General features: G+C 40.9%; 1 protein-coding gene across 3 annotated transcripts in view; it reads right to left on the bottom strand.

The window, feature by feature from the left end:
* ELMO1 (engulfment and cell motility 1) overlaps positions 1-16893 on the bottom strand; it is a 584995-nt gene that overhangs the window by 347071 nt on the left and 221031 nt on the right. For all 3 annotated transcript variants that reach the window (XM_025292040.3, XM_025292041.3, XM_006053724.4), the window contains exons 9-12: positions 13078-13229; positions 10614-10692; positions 3798-3848; positions 985-1107 (exon numbers count right to left, since the gene is read on the bottom strand). In XM_025292040.3, coding sequence (XP_025147825.1) covers positions 985-1107; positions 3798-3848; positions 10614-10692; positions 13078-13229 — 405 coding nt within the window. The remainder of the gene's footprint in view (positions 1-984; positions 1108-3797; positions 3849-10613; positions 10693-13077; positions 13230-16893) is intronic.

The following is a 16893-nucleotide window of genomic DNA, read 5'->3' as shown; positions in this document are numbered from 1 at the left end:
GCTGGAAGCCTCTGGATCATTCTTAATCGCGTGGCCTCACGCCACGAACGAAGTGCTGCGGCGGTTACACACTTCGCATGTGCATCCACATCTGCCAGAGATCAGACCCTCACGTGCCAATAACGAGTGTTTTCCTTTCCAAAGCTGCAGCGCTGTTTAAGCTGCAAATATGCTACAGCAGCGCTCCCAGCTGTTTCCTCTCACTCTGTCTTCACACAGTAAAGTTCCCCCAGAGCCTTTTGGATCAAGACTTAACCTCTCAAGCACAACAGCCAGAGACCTAGAGAGATCTGTAGCAGACAGCCAACCGACAGAAATGGAAGCCCAGAAATCAGATGTAACCTGGGACCTCCACCCATGGCTCTGACCACTGGAGAATGGAAATACTCTCTCAGCCTGTAGAAGCCATATCACACAGAGCTACCAAGTGGCTCTGTGTCCTGGGGACTTGACTCCAAAGCTATCACCAATGAAGGCACTGGAGCTAAGTGTCAGTGTTTGTAGTCATGTGACGTCAGGCTTTCTTATCCAATAAGGAAAGAGTATGCATGTGTTCGATACATAACAAAATATTTCATTTATTTTATTCTATGATCCTATGCATGCTTAGTCACTTAGTTATGTCCAACTATTTGCGACCCTTTGGACTGTAGCCTGCCTGGCTCCTCTGTCCATGGAATTTTCCAGGCAAGAATACTGGAGTGGGTTGCCATTTCCTACTCCAGGAGATCTTCCTGACCCAGGGATTGAACCCCTGTCTCCTGTGTCTCCTGCATTGCAAGAGGAGTTTTTATCCACTGACCTGTCAGAGAAGCCCTCTCTGATTCTAGATTCACCAAAATTTTAAATCCATTTCCCTAAGTTCTGAGATGATAATAATATTACCATCATCAACAGCCTCCTGGTTTCTAAGAAGCTCAAGAAAAGACTTTTAAGGATGTTCTTTCCCTCATATGCTTTGACTGTTGTCTAATGAGCACTCACCTGGTCCTGTGGGTCCATCTTGGTCATCATCCTATCTTCCAAAAGGTTAAAGGTCAGCACCTGCAGCACATACAGCTGGTGTGCCATTTCATTGTTGATGGCCCGCTGAGCTCGGATAACATGCTAGGGAGATGGTTCATGAGAGAAACATTTTTAAACAAAGGAAGAAAGTAACAGCAAATAACCTAATTTACCCACCCCACCCCCATCATGATGCCAAGTAGACCCTCAGAAGACCTCATTTGGAAGCACGGGGCATGGAGGTGGGTGGAATCACTTTCAGGAGAAAGATGAGTGCACAGGTGTCCCTGGTGCAAATTTTCCTTTACATTTGAGGACCCAAAAAGCTTCCTGATCTTTAGGCCAGAACTGGGGAAAGACTTACTGTGTTCAGGGAAGAGTGGAGGTGCAGCAGGAAATGGAAATGTGGTGGCTATTACAGCCATATAAGAGAAGGTATGCCTAAAATGAGAGCGTCTTGAGGAGAGCTATGGATTTCTACAACAGAAGCACTCCTTGCCTGCTTGCCTTGCCAGAAAAATAAATGGTACACATGTACTGTAAGCAGTTCTGCCATCCTCTTACCCTACAGCTGTCTCCGAGAAGTGATCCCACATCTAAACGGGGAAGGCTTTAGAAGCATCACACAAAGGCAAAGTAGCTATCAGATCTGTCATTAATTCACGGTGGACACTATACAGTGACCACTACCCCCACAATGCAGTGAGTGAATTTTTTTTTTTTTAGAAAATGACCCTTCCCCTTAGAAACAGAACTAAAATGGAATAAATATAAAAAGAGTGGCAGCAGACTATAATATGTGGGCCTTTGTCCCCTCAAGGGCTGGGTTTGAAATGGAATTCAAGACTTGGACCTAATATGCATCTGCTTTGGCAGAAACCACAGTTGTGCCTTAAACATGCCAGTCAACCAGAGATTTTCCTGGTGGTTCAGTGGCTAAGACTCTGTGCTCCCAGTGCAGGAGGCCCAGGTTCGATCCCTGGTCAGGGAATTAGATCCTGCATGCTTCACCTAAGACCTAGTACAGGCAAATAAATAAATAAATACTTTGTAAAATGCCAACCAACCAGTCAAAGTGGTGAAACACCCACTCAAATGAGTTATTTTGAACTGCTAGGCCCAACCATGTCTTGCTGTCTCAAGGAATTTTCTCTGGGTGCCCTGAACCTGGCGTGCACCTGGACTCCACAGCCTGGCTCTGAGCCCCATGATGAAACAGCCAATTAAAGGAGAGGTGGGGTGAAGAACAAGACATAGAAGGAAGTCGCTGAACCAAAATTAGGTGCGTTTGAAGGTGGGAAGCCAAGCAATGGGATGGGAAGAAATCAAACCTCATATCTTCCAATCTTCCCAAGAGAATGTTAATTCTTGGTATATGTTTAATGTCCAAAGTGTATGGGCACTAAAGCATGTGGCTATTTATTTTATTAGCAACTCAACAGTATCTACACTCCACGTTCTTGCCAGAGAATACCAACCAATCTTAAACTTCCAATCATCAAGGTCTCATTTAAAACAGTCACGCTGAAGTAAACTGATCTTTGAGACATGGTAGCTACAGTCATTTCACCCACTCCATCTCTGGGCATTCTAACTTCAACTGCCACACCAAGGTGATATCAACAACAGGCTAAGACTTTAATTCCGGGTTTCTACTCTTTCATCACCCTCCACCCCCTACACAAATACCTTCATTTCTCTATGATTAATATTGTTTCTTCCACTTTTATTGAGAGCGAGTATAAAAAATAACTGTATTTTGAATCCCTCTGCAATTTCTACAAAACTATTCTTGGACAAAGAATATATGAATGTTCTGACAATACCCGTTTCAGATTCCAGTTCCAGGGGGTGGAAATATGTCATCCTCCAAAGACCTGGGGTACCCCTTTTATCAAGTAATGAAAAGTACACTCATATGGTTTCTCTTTATCCTTAATAGCCAGGAAGTTTAACATCATACTTGATGACAAATTGTAGTCATTATTATTGGCTTTGGATTCTAGAATATTTATTTTATTTGCTCTCATAAGGTTTTTAATTTTTAATGGCCTCATGGTATTGGAATGTGTGTGTATGTGTATGTGTGTATGTAACTGTATGCTTGCAGAACTCCTTTTTGGAATTACACACGCATAAATCTTTATTCTTTTTTTTTTTTTTTGGTAAGCAGAAGAATCAATCACACATGTTTCTTTCAGCCTTTAGTTAAAAGTCAAGTAGCAGATAAGGCCTCAGGAAATCTCGCTATCTGATTTACTTCTAAACATTCACAACATAACATGTAGAGCCTCTTCTCGACTGAGCTTTCAGGTATTTTTTGCATCACAGTGAATGAGTGGGTTTCATGCCTAACCTTCCTGCCTTTCTCTAGCAAAGTGGCCCAGGAAAATGATGGTCAAAATTTCAGGACTTCTCTCAGAGTCTGATATGTTTCTCTCTAGTTTCCTCATTAAAAACGGTATTAGCTCATATTGGTGGATTTGTTAAAGTCAGGGAGTCCCTAACTTCCTTAAATACAAAGCTGAAGCTCTGGTGAGTTATAATACACCTGCCACAAGGCGTTTCTCTCTTCCAGGGACCCCTGCCCTCCAATCACAAGGCCATCCCTGGGGGAAAGCTTTATTTATTCCATTTCCAAAAGCACACTTTTACCTCCTTTCTACTTCCCACTGCTTGGCCACAGAAGCAAGTCACAGAACAGACCACAAAACCAAGCCAAAAGAGGAGATCAATAAATCTTACCAGACCCTTCCTCCCCAGCAAGGTGCTCACAACGCACAGGTACTCACCGTTAAGATGATGGAACGCAATTGCTTCTGAGCCAAAATATTCGCCATCTCCTGTGGAAGAAAACACGCAGATAGAAAAGCATCAGTTAGAAAGAAACATTTCCACGTAGCCCCAAATGACTTTATTCTGGGGTGTGCTTCAAAACTGGATATCAGCAGTATTTCTTACCAAAGAAAGGGCTCAAATGGACAGTACTACTCAACTGACTTTGTGAATATTGTTTAGATAATACAGCAATGTCCAAAAACAAAGGAAAGAAATGTGGCACCTGTGACTTCTTTCTTTTTTTTTGAATTTCTTCCTTCCAGGGAAAGGTGAGTACTAAATCAAAATCAAACACTCTAAATGAGAGCAGTGGCTCTCCACTGAAATGGCTCATCAGCTTTTATTAGAATATATATGTGCAGAGAGTTGTTACTACAAGGCAACTTATGCCCGCACCTAGGAGGTTTCAATACTAGACAGCCATCACTTTAAAGATCTAAGACTTCTAAAAGCCATTTCATCTGAATCTGTGCAAAACCATTGAGTAGTATATACCCCAAGGCTTAATAGTCTATGCAAATGAATTGAGTGAAGTTTTAGCAAAGGACAGACATCTGGGCAGACGCTATGCTCTAGGTCCACACCCAGTCTCCCTGGGCCTCAGTTCTGCAGATTGTGCATTGGCCTACCTGACTGGCACAGAGGTTTTGCAGGTGATTTTATTAAATGACATGATTTACAGATGCTCTTTCTAAACATTGTCAAATAGATACTAAGGGAAAATTAAACAGTTGGACGCAATCAGGATACAAACATCCAAAAGGAAAAATACTGCTCATATTCAGGAAGTCACTGGAATGTTTATTGGTGAAGGGGGTAATTTGAGGGTCACCACTCTTACTTAGTAGAGAAGAAACTAAGTTATAATTTAAAAACACAACCGTGAATTTAATCAAGGTCAAAATAAACTTGTAGAAAGCAAGGCGAACTCAGAACACGGGGAGGAAGTACAAGGGGGTGCACAGGCAGGGCTGGACAGGAGAAGAATGGGGGTGCAGGGCCTGCTGAGTGCTGACGAAGGGAACGTGGGGACTTACAGTCAGAGGACACTCAAGGATGTCAACATTGCTGTCTACACCAACCTAACGGCCATCGCCACCACAGAAAGGAAAGCAGGTAGGAGAGAGAGGGATGGAAATTAGGAGCACTCTGTTAGACATCACAGCTTAATGTTAACGTCCCTGCTCATCCACAGCATTAAAGAGACACGTGTACAAATACTCTACGGTGATCTAAAAAGGCTAGAGATGGCATCAGTCAAAATCCAATGCTGAATCCTCTTCCAACCTCTTAAAAACAAGAAGGCAAGGACAAGGACACTTTCAGAAATAAGTTAAATGGTGATCCAGAAGGAACTGCCCTTCCACGGGGTGAAGAAAGCATGCCTTCTTCATGATCAAAACAGAAAAAGTCCATCTTTTTTTTTTTTTTCTTGGACCAGATGAATAACAAAGGCTCAACATTCCTTTCATTCCTTTTCTTTTATAAAAATAAAAGTATTGCTTTATTGGCACACACACACAAATCCTCTGTGCCTATGTTAGCCTGACGTAGATGTGCTTAGTCAATTAGTCGTGTTTGGCTCTTTGTGATCCCATGGACTATAGCCCTCCAGGCTCCTCTGTACATGGGATTCTCCAGGCAAGAATACTGGAGTGGGTTGCCGTTTCCTCCTTCAGGGGATCTTCCCAATCCAGAGATCGAACCCATGTCTCCTGTGTCTAGTGCATTGCAGGGGGAACCTTTACTGCTGAGCCATCGGGAAGTCCATATTAGTCTATCAACTTACAAAGTTTTAAAATAAGTTAGAAGGAATGATATACTTCCAACATCTACTAGAGCAGTTATTATAATGATCTGTTTATGATATTTATCTTCTGCAGAAGAGTATGGTCCTCTCAAGGGCACACAGACTGTCCTTTTCATTTTTGTATTCCCAGCCCACAGCACAATGGCTGACACAGAGTAGGCAATGAATGTTTGATAAAACAGTTTGCTACCCTCTTAAAGGAACTGGAGCATGATCAGAGAGAAAATGGAAAAATCCTTGTCCATATCATGGATTTTTTTTTGTCCAATATTAAAGAATGATTTGAGAGAACTTGAGAATCTATGGAGAATATTTTATATCATTCAGTTCAGTTCAGTTCAGTCACTCAGTCGTGTCCTACTCTTTGCGACCCCATGAATCGCAGCACACCAGGCCTCCCTGTCCCTCACCAACTCCCAGATATAAAAGTATATGATTGTGGTTTAGTCACTAAGTTGTGTCTGGCTCTTGTGACCCCGTGGACTATAGCCTGCCAGGCTCCTCTGTTCATGGCATTGTCCAGGCAAGAATACTGGAGTGGGTTGCCACTTCCTTCTCCAGGATAAAAATATATAGATAAATATAAATATGGATATGAATACAGGCATACCTCAGAGATATTGCAAGTTCAGTTACAGACTGCTACAATACAGCAAATACCTTGATTAATATTAGCTCACACTAATATTTTGGCTTCCAAGTGCATACAAAAGTTATGTTTACACTAGACTGTAGTCTATTAAGTATGCAATACATTATGTCTAAGAAAACAAAGTACATAAAACATTTTTTTACCCTCCTAAAGGAACTAGTGCTTGATCAGAGAGAAAATGGAAAAATCCTCATCCACATCATGGATTTTTTGTCCAATATTAAGGAATGGTTTGAGTGAACTGTTAAGAATACTTTATTGCTGGTGGTTGCAATTGTAAGAATCTGCCTGCAATGCGGGGGACCTAGGCTCAATCCCTGGGTAGGAAAGATCCCCTGGAAGAGGACAAGGCAACTCACTCCACTCTGCTTGCCTGGAGAATTCCCATGAACAGAAGAGTCTGGCGGGCTACAGTCCATGGGGTCTCAAAGAGTCGGACATGACCGAGTGACTAAGCACAGGACAGATCGCTAAAAAATCGTGACATCATCTAAGTCTTCATTGACTCATAATCTTTTTTGCTGATGGAGAGCTTGAAAATTTGCAAGAATTACCAAAGACACCATGTGAATAAATGCTGTTGGATAATGGTGCCAGTAAACTTGGTTGATGCAGGGTTGTCACAAACATTCAATTTATATAAATATATATTAGTATCTGTGAAGCATAATAAAGCAAAATGCAGTAAAACGAGGTCTGCCTGTACAGATATATTGACATGGAAAGATGTCCACAAAATCATGTTTAGTTTTAAAAGCATTTTTAAAAATAAACAGTGCATGCAGTATGATCACATCTAGTGAAAAATGATGTCTGAGGGGAAGTCTTTGCACAAAAAAAGTAGGAAGTAGGACCAAGACAGTCCCACAGGGGTAAGTAGTGGCAGTGTTTCCCTCTCTGGGGATGCAATTATAGGTGTTTTTATTTTTATTTTAACTTCTTTTGTTTTCTATGATATTATACATGTTTTAACGCCATTCTCGCAAATCATCCCCCCCTCCCTCTCCCACAGAGTCCAAAAGACTGTTCTATACATCTGTGTTTTTAAAACTTCTTCCTTTGGAATCTGTATTTTCTGATTTTTCTACCAAATCTTTAAGCTAAAGGGTTTGTTTGTTTGTTTAAAATAATGCTTATCAAAACATAAGTGTTTGTAGAGAAATTTGGAAGTGATCTGACAAACTTCTTCATCATGGAAATAATAAAATGAATAATGGCAACTAGTTGTAAAAAAAAAGGATCCATTTGCCCCCCCGCAACAACAATCCCCTCTCCCATAAAACAGCACCCTTTCCCTTCATTTGGGCAGGAAAAGGGAGCTTCTCCAATATCTGAGAGGCAGGCATGACCCAACCCCTCACCTCCCAGGGAGGCTGACAGGGTACCATTACACAGGAGGCAGTTATACCCCTGCCCTAAGCTCAGTGCTCCCTCAAGCAGGTAAACTCCATGAATGCAAAACAAAAATGTCGCTCAGGTTTGCCTGCCAAGTAAAAATATTTGACTTTGATGGTATCCTTCTTTAGTAAAAGTAGAAATAACATATTGGTATTCAAAATCCTTCTAAATTCAATAACATTTAAAAAAAACACCCCAATAATGGAGTCCTACCAATGTGTCTGACCCCGAGTTGGAAAGAGATGTTGAAATAAATAAAATTTTTTGACCGAAGTAGAATTTATCCAATGTCTAAAAGCTTTAAAAAAACAAACAAAAAGGGACATTCCTGTAAATCCAATAAATAAGTGTTAAGGTTATATTTTAATCTAACTGGAGTAAGAAAATGGGCTTGATGTCTCTCAAGTATCAGGAAGTTGTTTACCAGACAAATACAAGGTCATTCTGCAGGAGATGCTTCCTTGACCAGCATTCAATGGGATGCTTTGCAGATAAGAGCAAGACTAAGGCTGGGATTCTAACATGGACTCTTAATCAGCTCAGCAACCAGTCAAGTTCCTTACCTCTTGGACTCTCAATTTCCTCATTTATAAAATAGAAATAATAAGATTTTCTATAGATATGAGGATTAAATGAAATGACATAAAACATATTTGCAAGGCAGACTCTCAAATATTATCAGTGACAGGCTTTGGCAAGTTTTCTTATTTGCCAAAAATTTCAGAATTTCAATCTTTCAAAACATAAACCAATCAATAACAAATATATAATATACAGCAAGATATTACCAATTAGCTTGAGCTTCTGCTTTATCAGACTCCACTGATATTCAAAAAATAATGACAAATAAGCTTTCCTTCATTATGAACTTGAAGTAATTTTTAGGGCCAACTCTCTCTTAACTCACTAGAAAGTATTTTATAAATTAAAAATCAAAATACTCCTTTTCTTGACAAATAGTCACTGATTCATCCTAAATTCAACATAGTCTATCAAGTCCAAGTTAATTTTCTATTGACAAGTATTGTCATTTTTATCTCAAAGACTAAAATCTGAATTTTCTCCTGGTTGATAAACACTCTTTCTTAGTTGAATTGTTTACTTAAATGATTTAATGTTATTAGATTACCTTTTGTGATTTAGTATTAATATGGTAATATATGTACAAACTGTGCTATGTCAGTTTCATATAGCCTAATTTTTCAAAAATAAAAAAGATTTGATTAGCAGAATTCAAGCCTAATATTAATGGCATTTTTAGTATAATGGTACCCCATTATATTTTCATTGTTATCATTGCCCTGGAGTCAGCATAGATTGGCATCTAATTCCCTATTTCTTCATGGTCATTCAATTCCAATTAATCAGATTAATAGTAATTTTAGTGTAACAGAAAGATGCAAGGGGTATGCATCTTACTCATGCAGAGGTCTGAGTGAAATTGCAGCACTTCCGGTGAGTGTGGGCTTTCCTTTCCTCTAATCTAGCCACAGAGTGAAAGACAGTTTCAAGAGTCTAGGTCAGTTTAGTCAAAGTCTTAGTTCTGGCCTGGCTCTTGACCCCACTCTACAAGCAGCTATCATTGGTCTGGCTAGGCATCCCTGGTCTGGCTAGCAGAAGAATCAAGCTTCTCTGTGATGCCCATGTCAGGCTTGTGAACATATGCAGGCAACTTACTGGCCTGATGGGAATTATCATGCTCCCAGTATTTAGATATAAATATAAAAGGAGCAGCCCTACCCACCATCCCACTTAAGATCTGCAAAGCTGCCCTGAAATATCCAGCCTGGAAAATAGGCTTGGAGACGGCAGGCACCCCCTGGTTCCAGCCAATACCAAACCAAAAGCACAGGAAACTAGAAAGCCACTCTGCTTCTTGTGCAAATGTAACTCCTAGGAATGAGCAAACAAACCTAAATGGAAAACAAACCAGAAACCCTCATATTTAGCCACTGAGGTTTAAAATCCCTGGCAACAAAAAAAAATAAAGTAAAAAAAAAAAGTAAAATTCTTGCCACAGTGTTCAGTAGCATGCTAATCTCCTAAATTCTTCTAAAACGATTTATTAGTAACTGTCATAAGCTCCCCAGTATACTTTCTAAACGCTGAAAGATCTCATATTTCCATCTAGTTTCTAAAGGGAGTCAATTGTGACCTAGGTAACAAGTATGTTATGTTGCTGGAAAAAAAAAGAAAGGATTCTGAGATGTGAGCCAAATTCTAAGACATGCAAAAGCGCCACTTCTTCCACAGCCACTTTATAATAGTCCTTTCCCTCGCTGAAGAAGAACCAAAGATTGACAAAAGACAGTATTGAAGGGTACTTTCCAAGCAGGTACATTTAAGGGGTTCCCTCCTTCTGATGACACAGAGGAGAGGAAATGAAATGCTCACTCCTCCTGGGCACATCCACACACGGACAGCAGAAATACCACTAAGCAAAGAGCCTCTTACAGATGAAAGGTTCTCTCAACTGCGGCAGCAATTTACACATTCCCTTTTCCATCTTCCCGGAACCCAGCAAAGTGTGACAGTTCTCAGAGTCTAGCTTTCCTCATCAGGAAAATGGGGACAATCCCTCCCTGGCCCCAGTGAGTATCCAGTGAAATGACAGAAGACCACAGGGGCTTCTAACTCTGCATCCACCACAAAAGCAGTTTCCTCTTTCTTTCAGCTCTTTGTTTGGGGCTTCTATACTGGGTTTCACATGATGAAAGGGCTTTACCTCTGAAACACTTCATCTCCAACTAGCTCCCACTGGATCTGTGAATGCTCCCAGTCTGGCCAGGCAAACTGCCGCAAAGCAGAGAACCCCAGAGGAGTTCCTGGGATTGGAAGGGAAGGGCTCTCCCTGCACCAAAGCTTGTCAGCCCTGGGCACAGGCTTTAAGGCAGAAGAAATGCAACTTACCTGCCTCCTCTCATCAGGGGCCTTCAGGAAGAGTGCATTAATGACTGCAATGGTATAGGTCTGGATTTCTTGATCTGTCCTGTAAAGACACAGAGCAACATCAAAGTCAGGAAAGACCACCCCTCAGTGAGACCATGATAAGGGTCATGATTATTGCCCCAAAAAAGGTGAGAGAGAAAGGCAGGACCCAGAGAACGCAGTCAGCACTGTGTATTTCAACCATGAAAAGCTGCAAACATGTGAGGAGACAATTACTATTGCTAGCCGGACAAAACACACTCACCCAGAGATATAGGTGGCCAGCTGGCTCTCATTCTCTCTCCTCTATTAGAGTTAAAAATATGGACCTGTGTGTGTGTGTGTGTGTAATTTTCTGTCTGATGCATGAAGTACATCTGGGAACAGTCCTGGGTGTCCCCACATTCCTGGGCTTATTATAGAGGAAACTGCTTTGTCTCCATGGCAATATTACATATTCTAAAAATCTATTTTCAACTAGAAACTTTTAAAGAACAAGAAGGATAGGTTTTTATGTTTACAAATTTGCTTTTCACAGGAATGAAATCAGAAATTCCAAATGAAGCCAAGATCTACAGTTAGGTGCATGGTAAATAGTAAATATTAAGCACAGCACAGCACAAATAGTAAATAAGAAGGACCCAAGGCATAAACAAAGAGCAGAGGCCAGCGAGCTACATTTAGAGATAATTGAGGAAGAGGCAGAGCTTACTACACACAGCCTCAGGAAGGATGAAATTCTAAGCCCAGTGCCCCACTGGCTGGCTGTGTGGCCTTGGACAAGTTCACAGGGTATCCCTACACAGCTTCCTCATCTGGAACGCTGGGTAAAAACACACTCATTTCAAGGAGCTGCTTTTAGGATAAAATGAGGTAATGCACATAAAACGTTTAGTACAGCGCTTGGCAAATAAGAAACTCTCCTCTTGGCAAAGTGCACTGTGAGTGCACAATGATGCCCTTGAGATTCAGAGGAAAGATACAGACTTTTAAGTTGATACAGGTCGCATTCAGGGACATGTGAAATTGGTACCATTTCCAGCATGATTTCACACAAAATCATCATTTTAGAGCATGGGCTAATTTTCCCTGAGGCCACAGTCTATAGCTTGTGTGACTTACAATTTTACACTCTAGTCAACCATCTCCTACCCCCAAACGAAGGAAACATCTAATGCATTTTGGTAGTTTAATATAAAGTTTAATTATAAACACATAGTCAACATTTTTGGTATACTGAGAACTACTGAATACTCCCTTGAATCCCCATTCTACACCCGCAACCCAAACAGGCCAATCAGGTTTCCTCTTGAAAATCTGCCAGTGTGACCTGAGAGACCAGGGGCAGCACTTACTGGGAGCCAAGTCACATTACTGCCAGCCAATATGCCAGAGAAAAGGCCTGTTGTGAGAACTCCAAGGAAGCCATAGTTTCTGTCCTTCCCAAGGCTTAGCTACTCAAGTCATTCCTCGGTTCTATAAAACACGCCAGTATCCTTTCAATAAACTCCCTGTCCTAGTCAGGATGCTTCTTGCCACCTGCGATCCAAAATACTTTCATTGATCAAGTGGCATCCTACAAGGATTCCTTCTCAGGCTGGTATCATCAGAGGCAACTTTGCTAGTTATCTAAGAGTGGGGAGGAGAGATTCCCCCAAATCCCAAGGCTGCTAGGGCAGCTATCTCATAGCTCAAGCGTCTTAAAATTTTGTATTTTATAATACACAAGAAAAAGTTTATTGTAATCACCTGGAGATAAATAAAGAAGTCTGGCTTTAAAAACTCCTAATTAACTATGAAAATTCTCATATCGCAGAAAATACTGTATGATTAAGGATAAAGACTCTATTGAGAGTGTAAGAGAACAAATTGCTTTATTATATCTTATTAAAAGCAAAGCTCTACACTATCTAGCAACATTTATCAGAACTGAGTCCCTACCAAGGCATTGCTGCTAAGCCGCTTCAGTCGTGTCCGACCCTGTACGACCCCATTGACGGCAGCCCACCAGGCTCCCCCGTCCCTGGGATTCTCCAGGCAAGAACACTGGAGTGGGTTGCCATTTCCTTCTTCAATGCATGAAAGTGAAAAGTGAAAGTGAAGTCACTCAGTCGTGTCCGACTCTTAGAGACCCCATGGACTGCGGCCTACCAGACTCCTCCGTCCATGGGATTTTCCAGGCAAGAGTGCTGGAGTGGGGTGCCATCGCCTTCTCCGACCAAGGCACTAGGGACACACTAGGCTCAAGAACAGGCAAGGGGCGCACCCAGGGCAAGTCACTGTGCCATGTCAGTGTGACGGGGACAAACATGAGGCATGGTTTGATTATATACCAGATCAAGATTTTTTTTCTGTATATATTTAATCAAACCAATACCAAACCATCATGGGAGCTGTCTGCCTGAAGAACGTTCCCTCCCCCTGTGGCAGCGTCGATCTCGCTCACCCTTGGAGATGGGGAATGAGTTGGCCGATGGTGATCTCCTGTGCCACCTTCTGGTAGAGGTCGTGGCTGTTGAGCACCATGGACTCCAGAATGGCCAAGGACCGTTGCAGGATGGAGACATCTATGGCCGACTTGTTGACAAAACTTGCTATCTGAAAACCCGAGAGAGACACAATTGATCACTCACGGTAAGCAGAGCAGAGAAGCAGAGAAGGGAGCAAATGAAGTCAATCGGGAGCTCATTTAAGAAACACCAGATATTCAGTGTGAAAAGTACCTGGAATTATAGCAGGATAGCCAGAAATGCACGGTGTCAACAATGATTGTTCACCACCTTATTACAAACCTCTATTTATGGCCTATTTCTCTAATTTGGTAATAAGCAATTTTAGAAAGGAGATGGTTTCAAAGAATTATTCTGTCTGGTGTTTTTGGAATGGTTCTTCTGAGTTTCAGCTTTCAGGGGCAGATAATTTCAACACATATATTGTAAGAACTCTTGTGTTTCTTTGAGACAGCAATTTCAACATATACTAATAGCCATTGCCTCCCATTTTCAGGCTACTCCTTCACCCACACAACCCATGGCTTTTATGTTCTTACTATGCTTCTGTTACATTCTTAAGGGACTCACACAAATCACACTTGTCAACACAGTTCAACTGGCAACTTTTCAGTCACTGGCTAATCTCCTTTTTATTCCTCAGTGAAGCACTCTTTTCCCCATTCTTCCCATTTCTTATGGTTAAAATAAATTCTTCTAATCACTCTCAAATTTAGCAAACAGGAAACCAATTAAATTAGAAGTGCTAAAAGTTAAAATAGTCGTTTAAGCTCTAAAATACATTCCCTAAGGAATTCATCACTAAAGCCTCAAACATAATAAATCAGAATGTAAGAGGGAAGTAAAATAAGGGTTAGAATAATGGATCACAGAAACCCAAACACATGGGTACCATAAAGGTTTTATTTTAGAGGCCTCATTAAATGTTATTACTGTTTGTTGACAACTCACATTAAAATGCTATTATTATATCATCATAATGACTGCTTTCTTAAAAGCTATTGGGTTCCATGACAAATTGACACTTATAGCTTCCCCTTATCAACACGAATATTTCCCTTTTTGCTATTGCATTGACCCCTTCTCCTCATTCCCTCTTCATCTTTGCACAAGATAAAATTCAAAGGCACCATGGCAACTTACAGTTACCAGCTCAACCATTTTTAGCCCAATGACTCCCCAGTGAAAGCAGAGGGTACAGTGAAAAACAGAGGTGGGCAAGTACAGTTATCAGTATGCTCTCTGCCTCCAGATACACCTGGATTTAGGGGATAGAAAATATGTGACATAAAGAAGTAAAGTAACATTATACTAGTATATTCCAAAAGGGTATTATTTTATAACACAGACTATAGGAAGAGTATGAGATTTTTAAGATTCTCAAAAGACTGCTTTAGCTCCTTTCACAGCTAATAAACTTCTTCAATGTGTTTACTGTCCCTGGCAAGCCCCTGCCTTAATCCTCACTGTCTGGGTCTATTCCCCTATCAGATCTACCACGATGAGGCCACTTTTCTTTCTCTAAGTCCATCTATCTCTCACAAAAATCCTATGACCCTCATTCTGTGCTTAGGGTTAATGCCTAACTTAGACCTCTTCTAAATCCAATATTAATTCCTTGACTTCCTCATCAATGCCACACCAAAAACTTTTCATGATCCCAGTACAATTTTTGAAACTTATTGGAAAAGAGAAGAAGTTACAAAGAAATATGTTGACAATACCACTGATTTCTCGGCACTGATTCTATTTTCCCTCCATGCTCCTATTCTTATTTCCATTTAGTAAATCTGGATGTACCTTTAAGACTCTGTGGAGAATCTTCTAGTTCAAAGTTTATGACCAAACCCCCTCCTCCACCCTCTTGCCTTCATCCCCTCTTTTCATTCATTCAGGTAATAGGTGTTGACCATGTACTACAAAACAGGCTTGCACTGACCTAGGATCTGGAAATCAAGAGATGAGCAAAGCCACATGATTTTTAACTTCAAGGACCTTATAATCTAGCAAAGATGGACACACAACAGTCATTTACTATAAAGTATGTCAGAGAAGGCAATGGCAACCCACTCCAGTACTCTTGCCTGGAAAATCCCATGGATGGCGGAGCCTGGTAGGCTGCAGTCCACGGAGTCGCTAAGAGTCAGACACGACTGAGCGAGTTCACTTTCACTTTTCACTTTCATGCATTGAAGAAGGAAATGGCAACCCACTCCAGTGTTCTTGCCTGAAGGATCCCAGGGACGGGGGAGCCTGGTGGGCTGCTGTCTATGGGGTCGTACAGAGTCGGACACGACTGAAGCGCCTTAGCAGCAGCAGCAGCAGCATGTTACATGCTTATTCTCGGCATCCAAAAGTATAAGTCCACTTAGATATTCTAAAGTCTAAAATTAAATGGGCTAAAAATCAATCTCACTGACTTCTTTCCTATTCCCCTCTTCTCAAGTATCACCTTTCTCCAAGTTTGCCATGATCATTAGTGATAAATAGTCCCAGTTCCCTACTTTCTGTCTCTGTGAACACATTTGCAATGTCTGAAAGTGTTAGTCGTTCAGTTGTGTCTGACTTTTTGTGATTCCATGGACTGTAGCCCACCAGGCTCTTCGTCCATTGAATTCTCCAGGCAAGAATACTGGAGTGGGTTGCCATTCCCTTCTCCAGGGGATCTTTCCAACCCAGGGACTGAACTTGGGTCTCCTGTGTTGCAGGCAGGTTCTTTACCATCTAAGCCACCAAAGAAGCTCTGTGCAACATCTACCCTCTCACATACATGAAGTCGTATATGCACATTGGAACATGGTCCAGCTCATTCCTGGGTTACTATGACAGCAGCTTCTTCAATTTCCTCTATATTCAAGATTTCCCTCTGATACAAATTTACCCTCTACTTCTGTAAATATGCCTTGACAGTATTTCCTTTCTGGAAATACTCAAGAAAGCATGCATCTGACTCTTTAGAGTCTAATGTACAATTCTGTAGGAGATACTAGTTGTCTTTTGAAACTAACTTCTATCTTTTGGCTTATTTATCAGTAATTTCAGCTTGACATTTAAATGACCCAATACTTTCATCTAATGAATACTAATAAACAAGGTATCAGGGCTGACTGAGCAAACACGATGACTGTCCTCATTGGTGAATGGACAACTTTGTGAAAGTTTAAATGTTACTTTCTATGTCTAGTTTAAAAACTACAGATCACAGTATAGCTATAGAAGGTTAAAAATCATCTTGTTAAATTTTAATTTCCCTTGTCTTCCTCAAAATCAATCATGACTTCCTTTGCCTTTAAATTTTTTCCAGCTCCATTTCTGTACTTTGGTCAACATGGGTGAACCAGCCTAAACCTGTCAAAGTACAGCTTCTTGAAGGTAGGTCTGTATCAGAGAGAAAAAGAAAGAGGAGGAGCTAACAATAATGGTATCTATTACTTCTACATGCTTCCACTCATTTTAAAGTGCTACCTAGAACTTTGGGAAAGTTATACACACAATGCCGTATTTAAAATGGATAACCAACAAAAACCTACTGTACAGCACATGGAATTGCTCAGTGTTATGTGCCATAACACAGTGGTATGTGTTAACACCCCTGGATGGGAGAGGTGTTTGGGGAAGAATGGATACATGTATATGCATGGCAGAGTCCCTTCACTGTATACCTGAAACTATCACAACATTGTTAATTGGCTATACCCAATAAAAAATGTTTTCAGTGCTAAAAAAATAAAACTTAAAAGAAAAATAAATAA

This window comes from Bubalus bubalis, chromosome 8 (assembly GCF_019923935.1).
Source record: "Bubalus bubalis isolate 160015118507 breed Murrah chromosome 8, NDDB_SH_1, whole genome shotgun sequence".
Classification (NCBI taxonomy): domain Eukaryota; kingdom Metazoa; phylum Chordata; class Mammalia; order Artiodactyla; family Bovidae; genus Bubalus; species Bubalus bubalis.
Note: the sequence above shows the minus strand (reverse complement) of the source record. Positions and strands in the feature narration are given on the sequence as shown.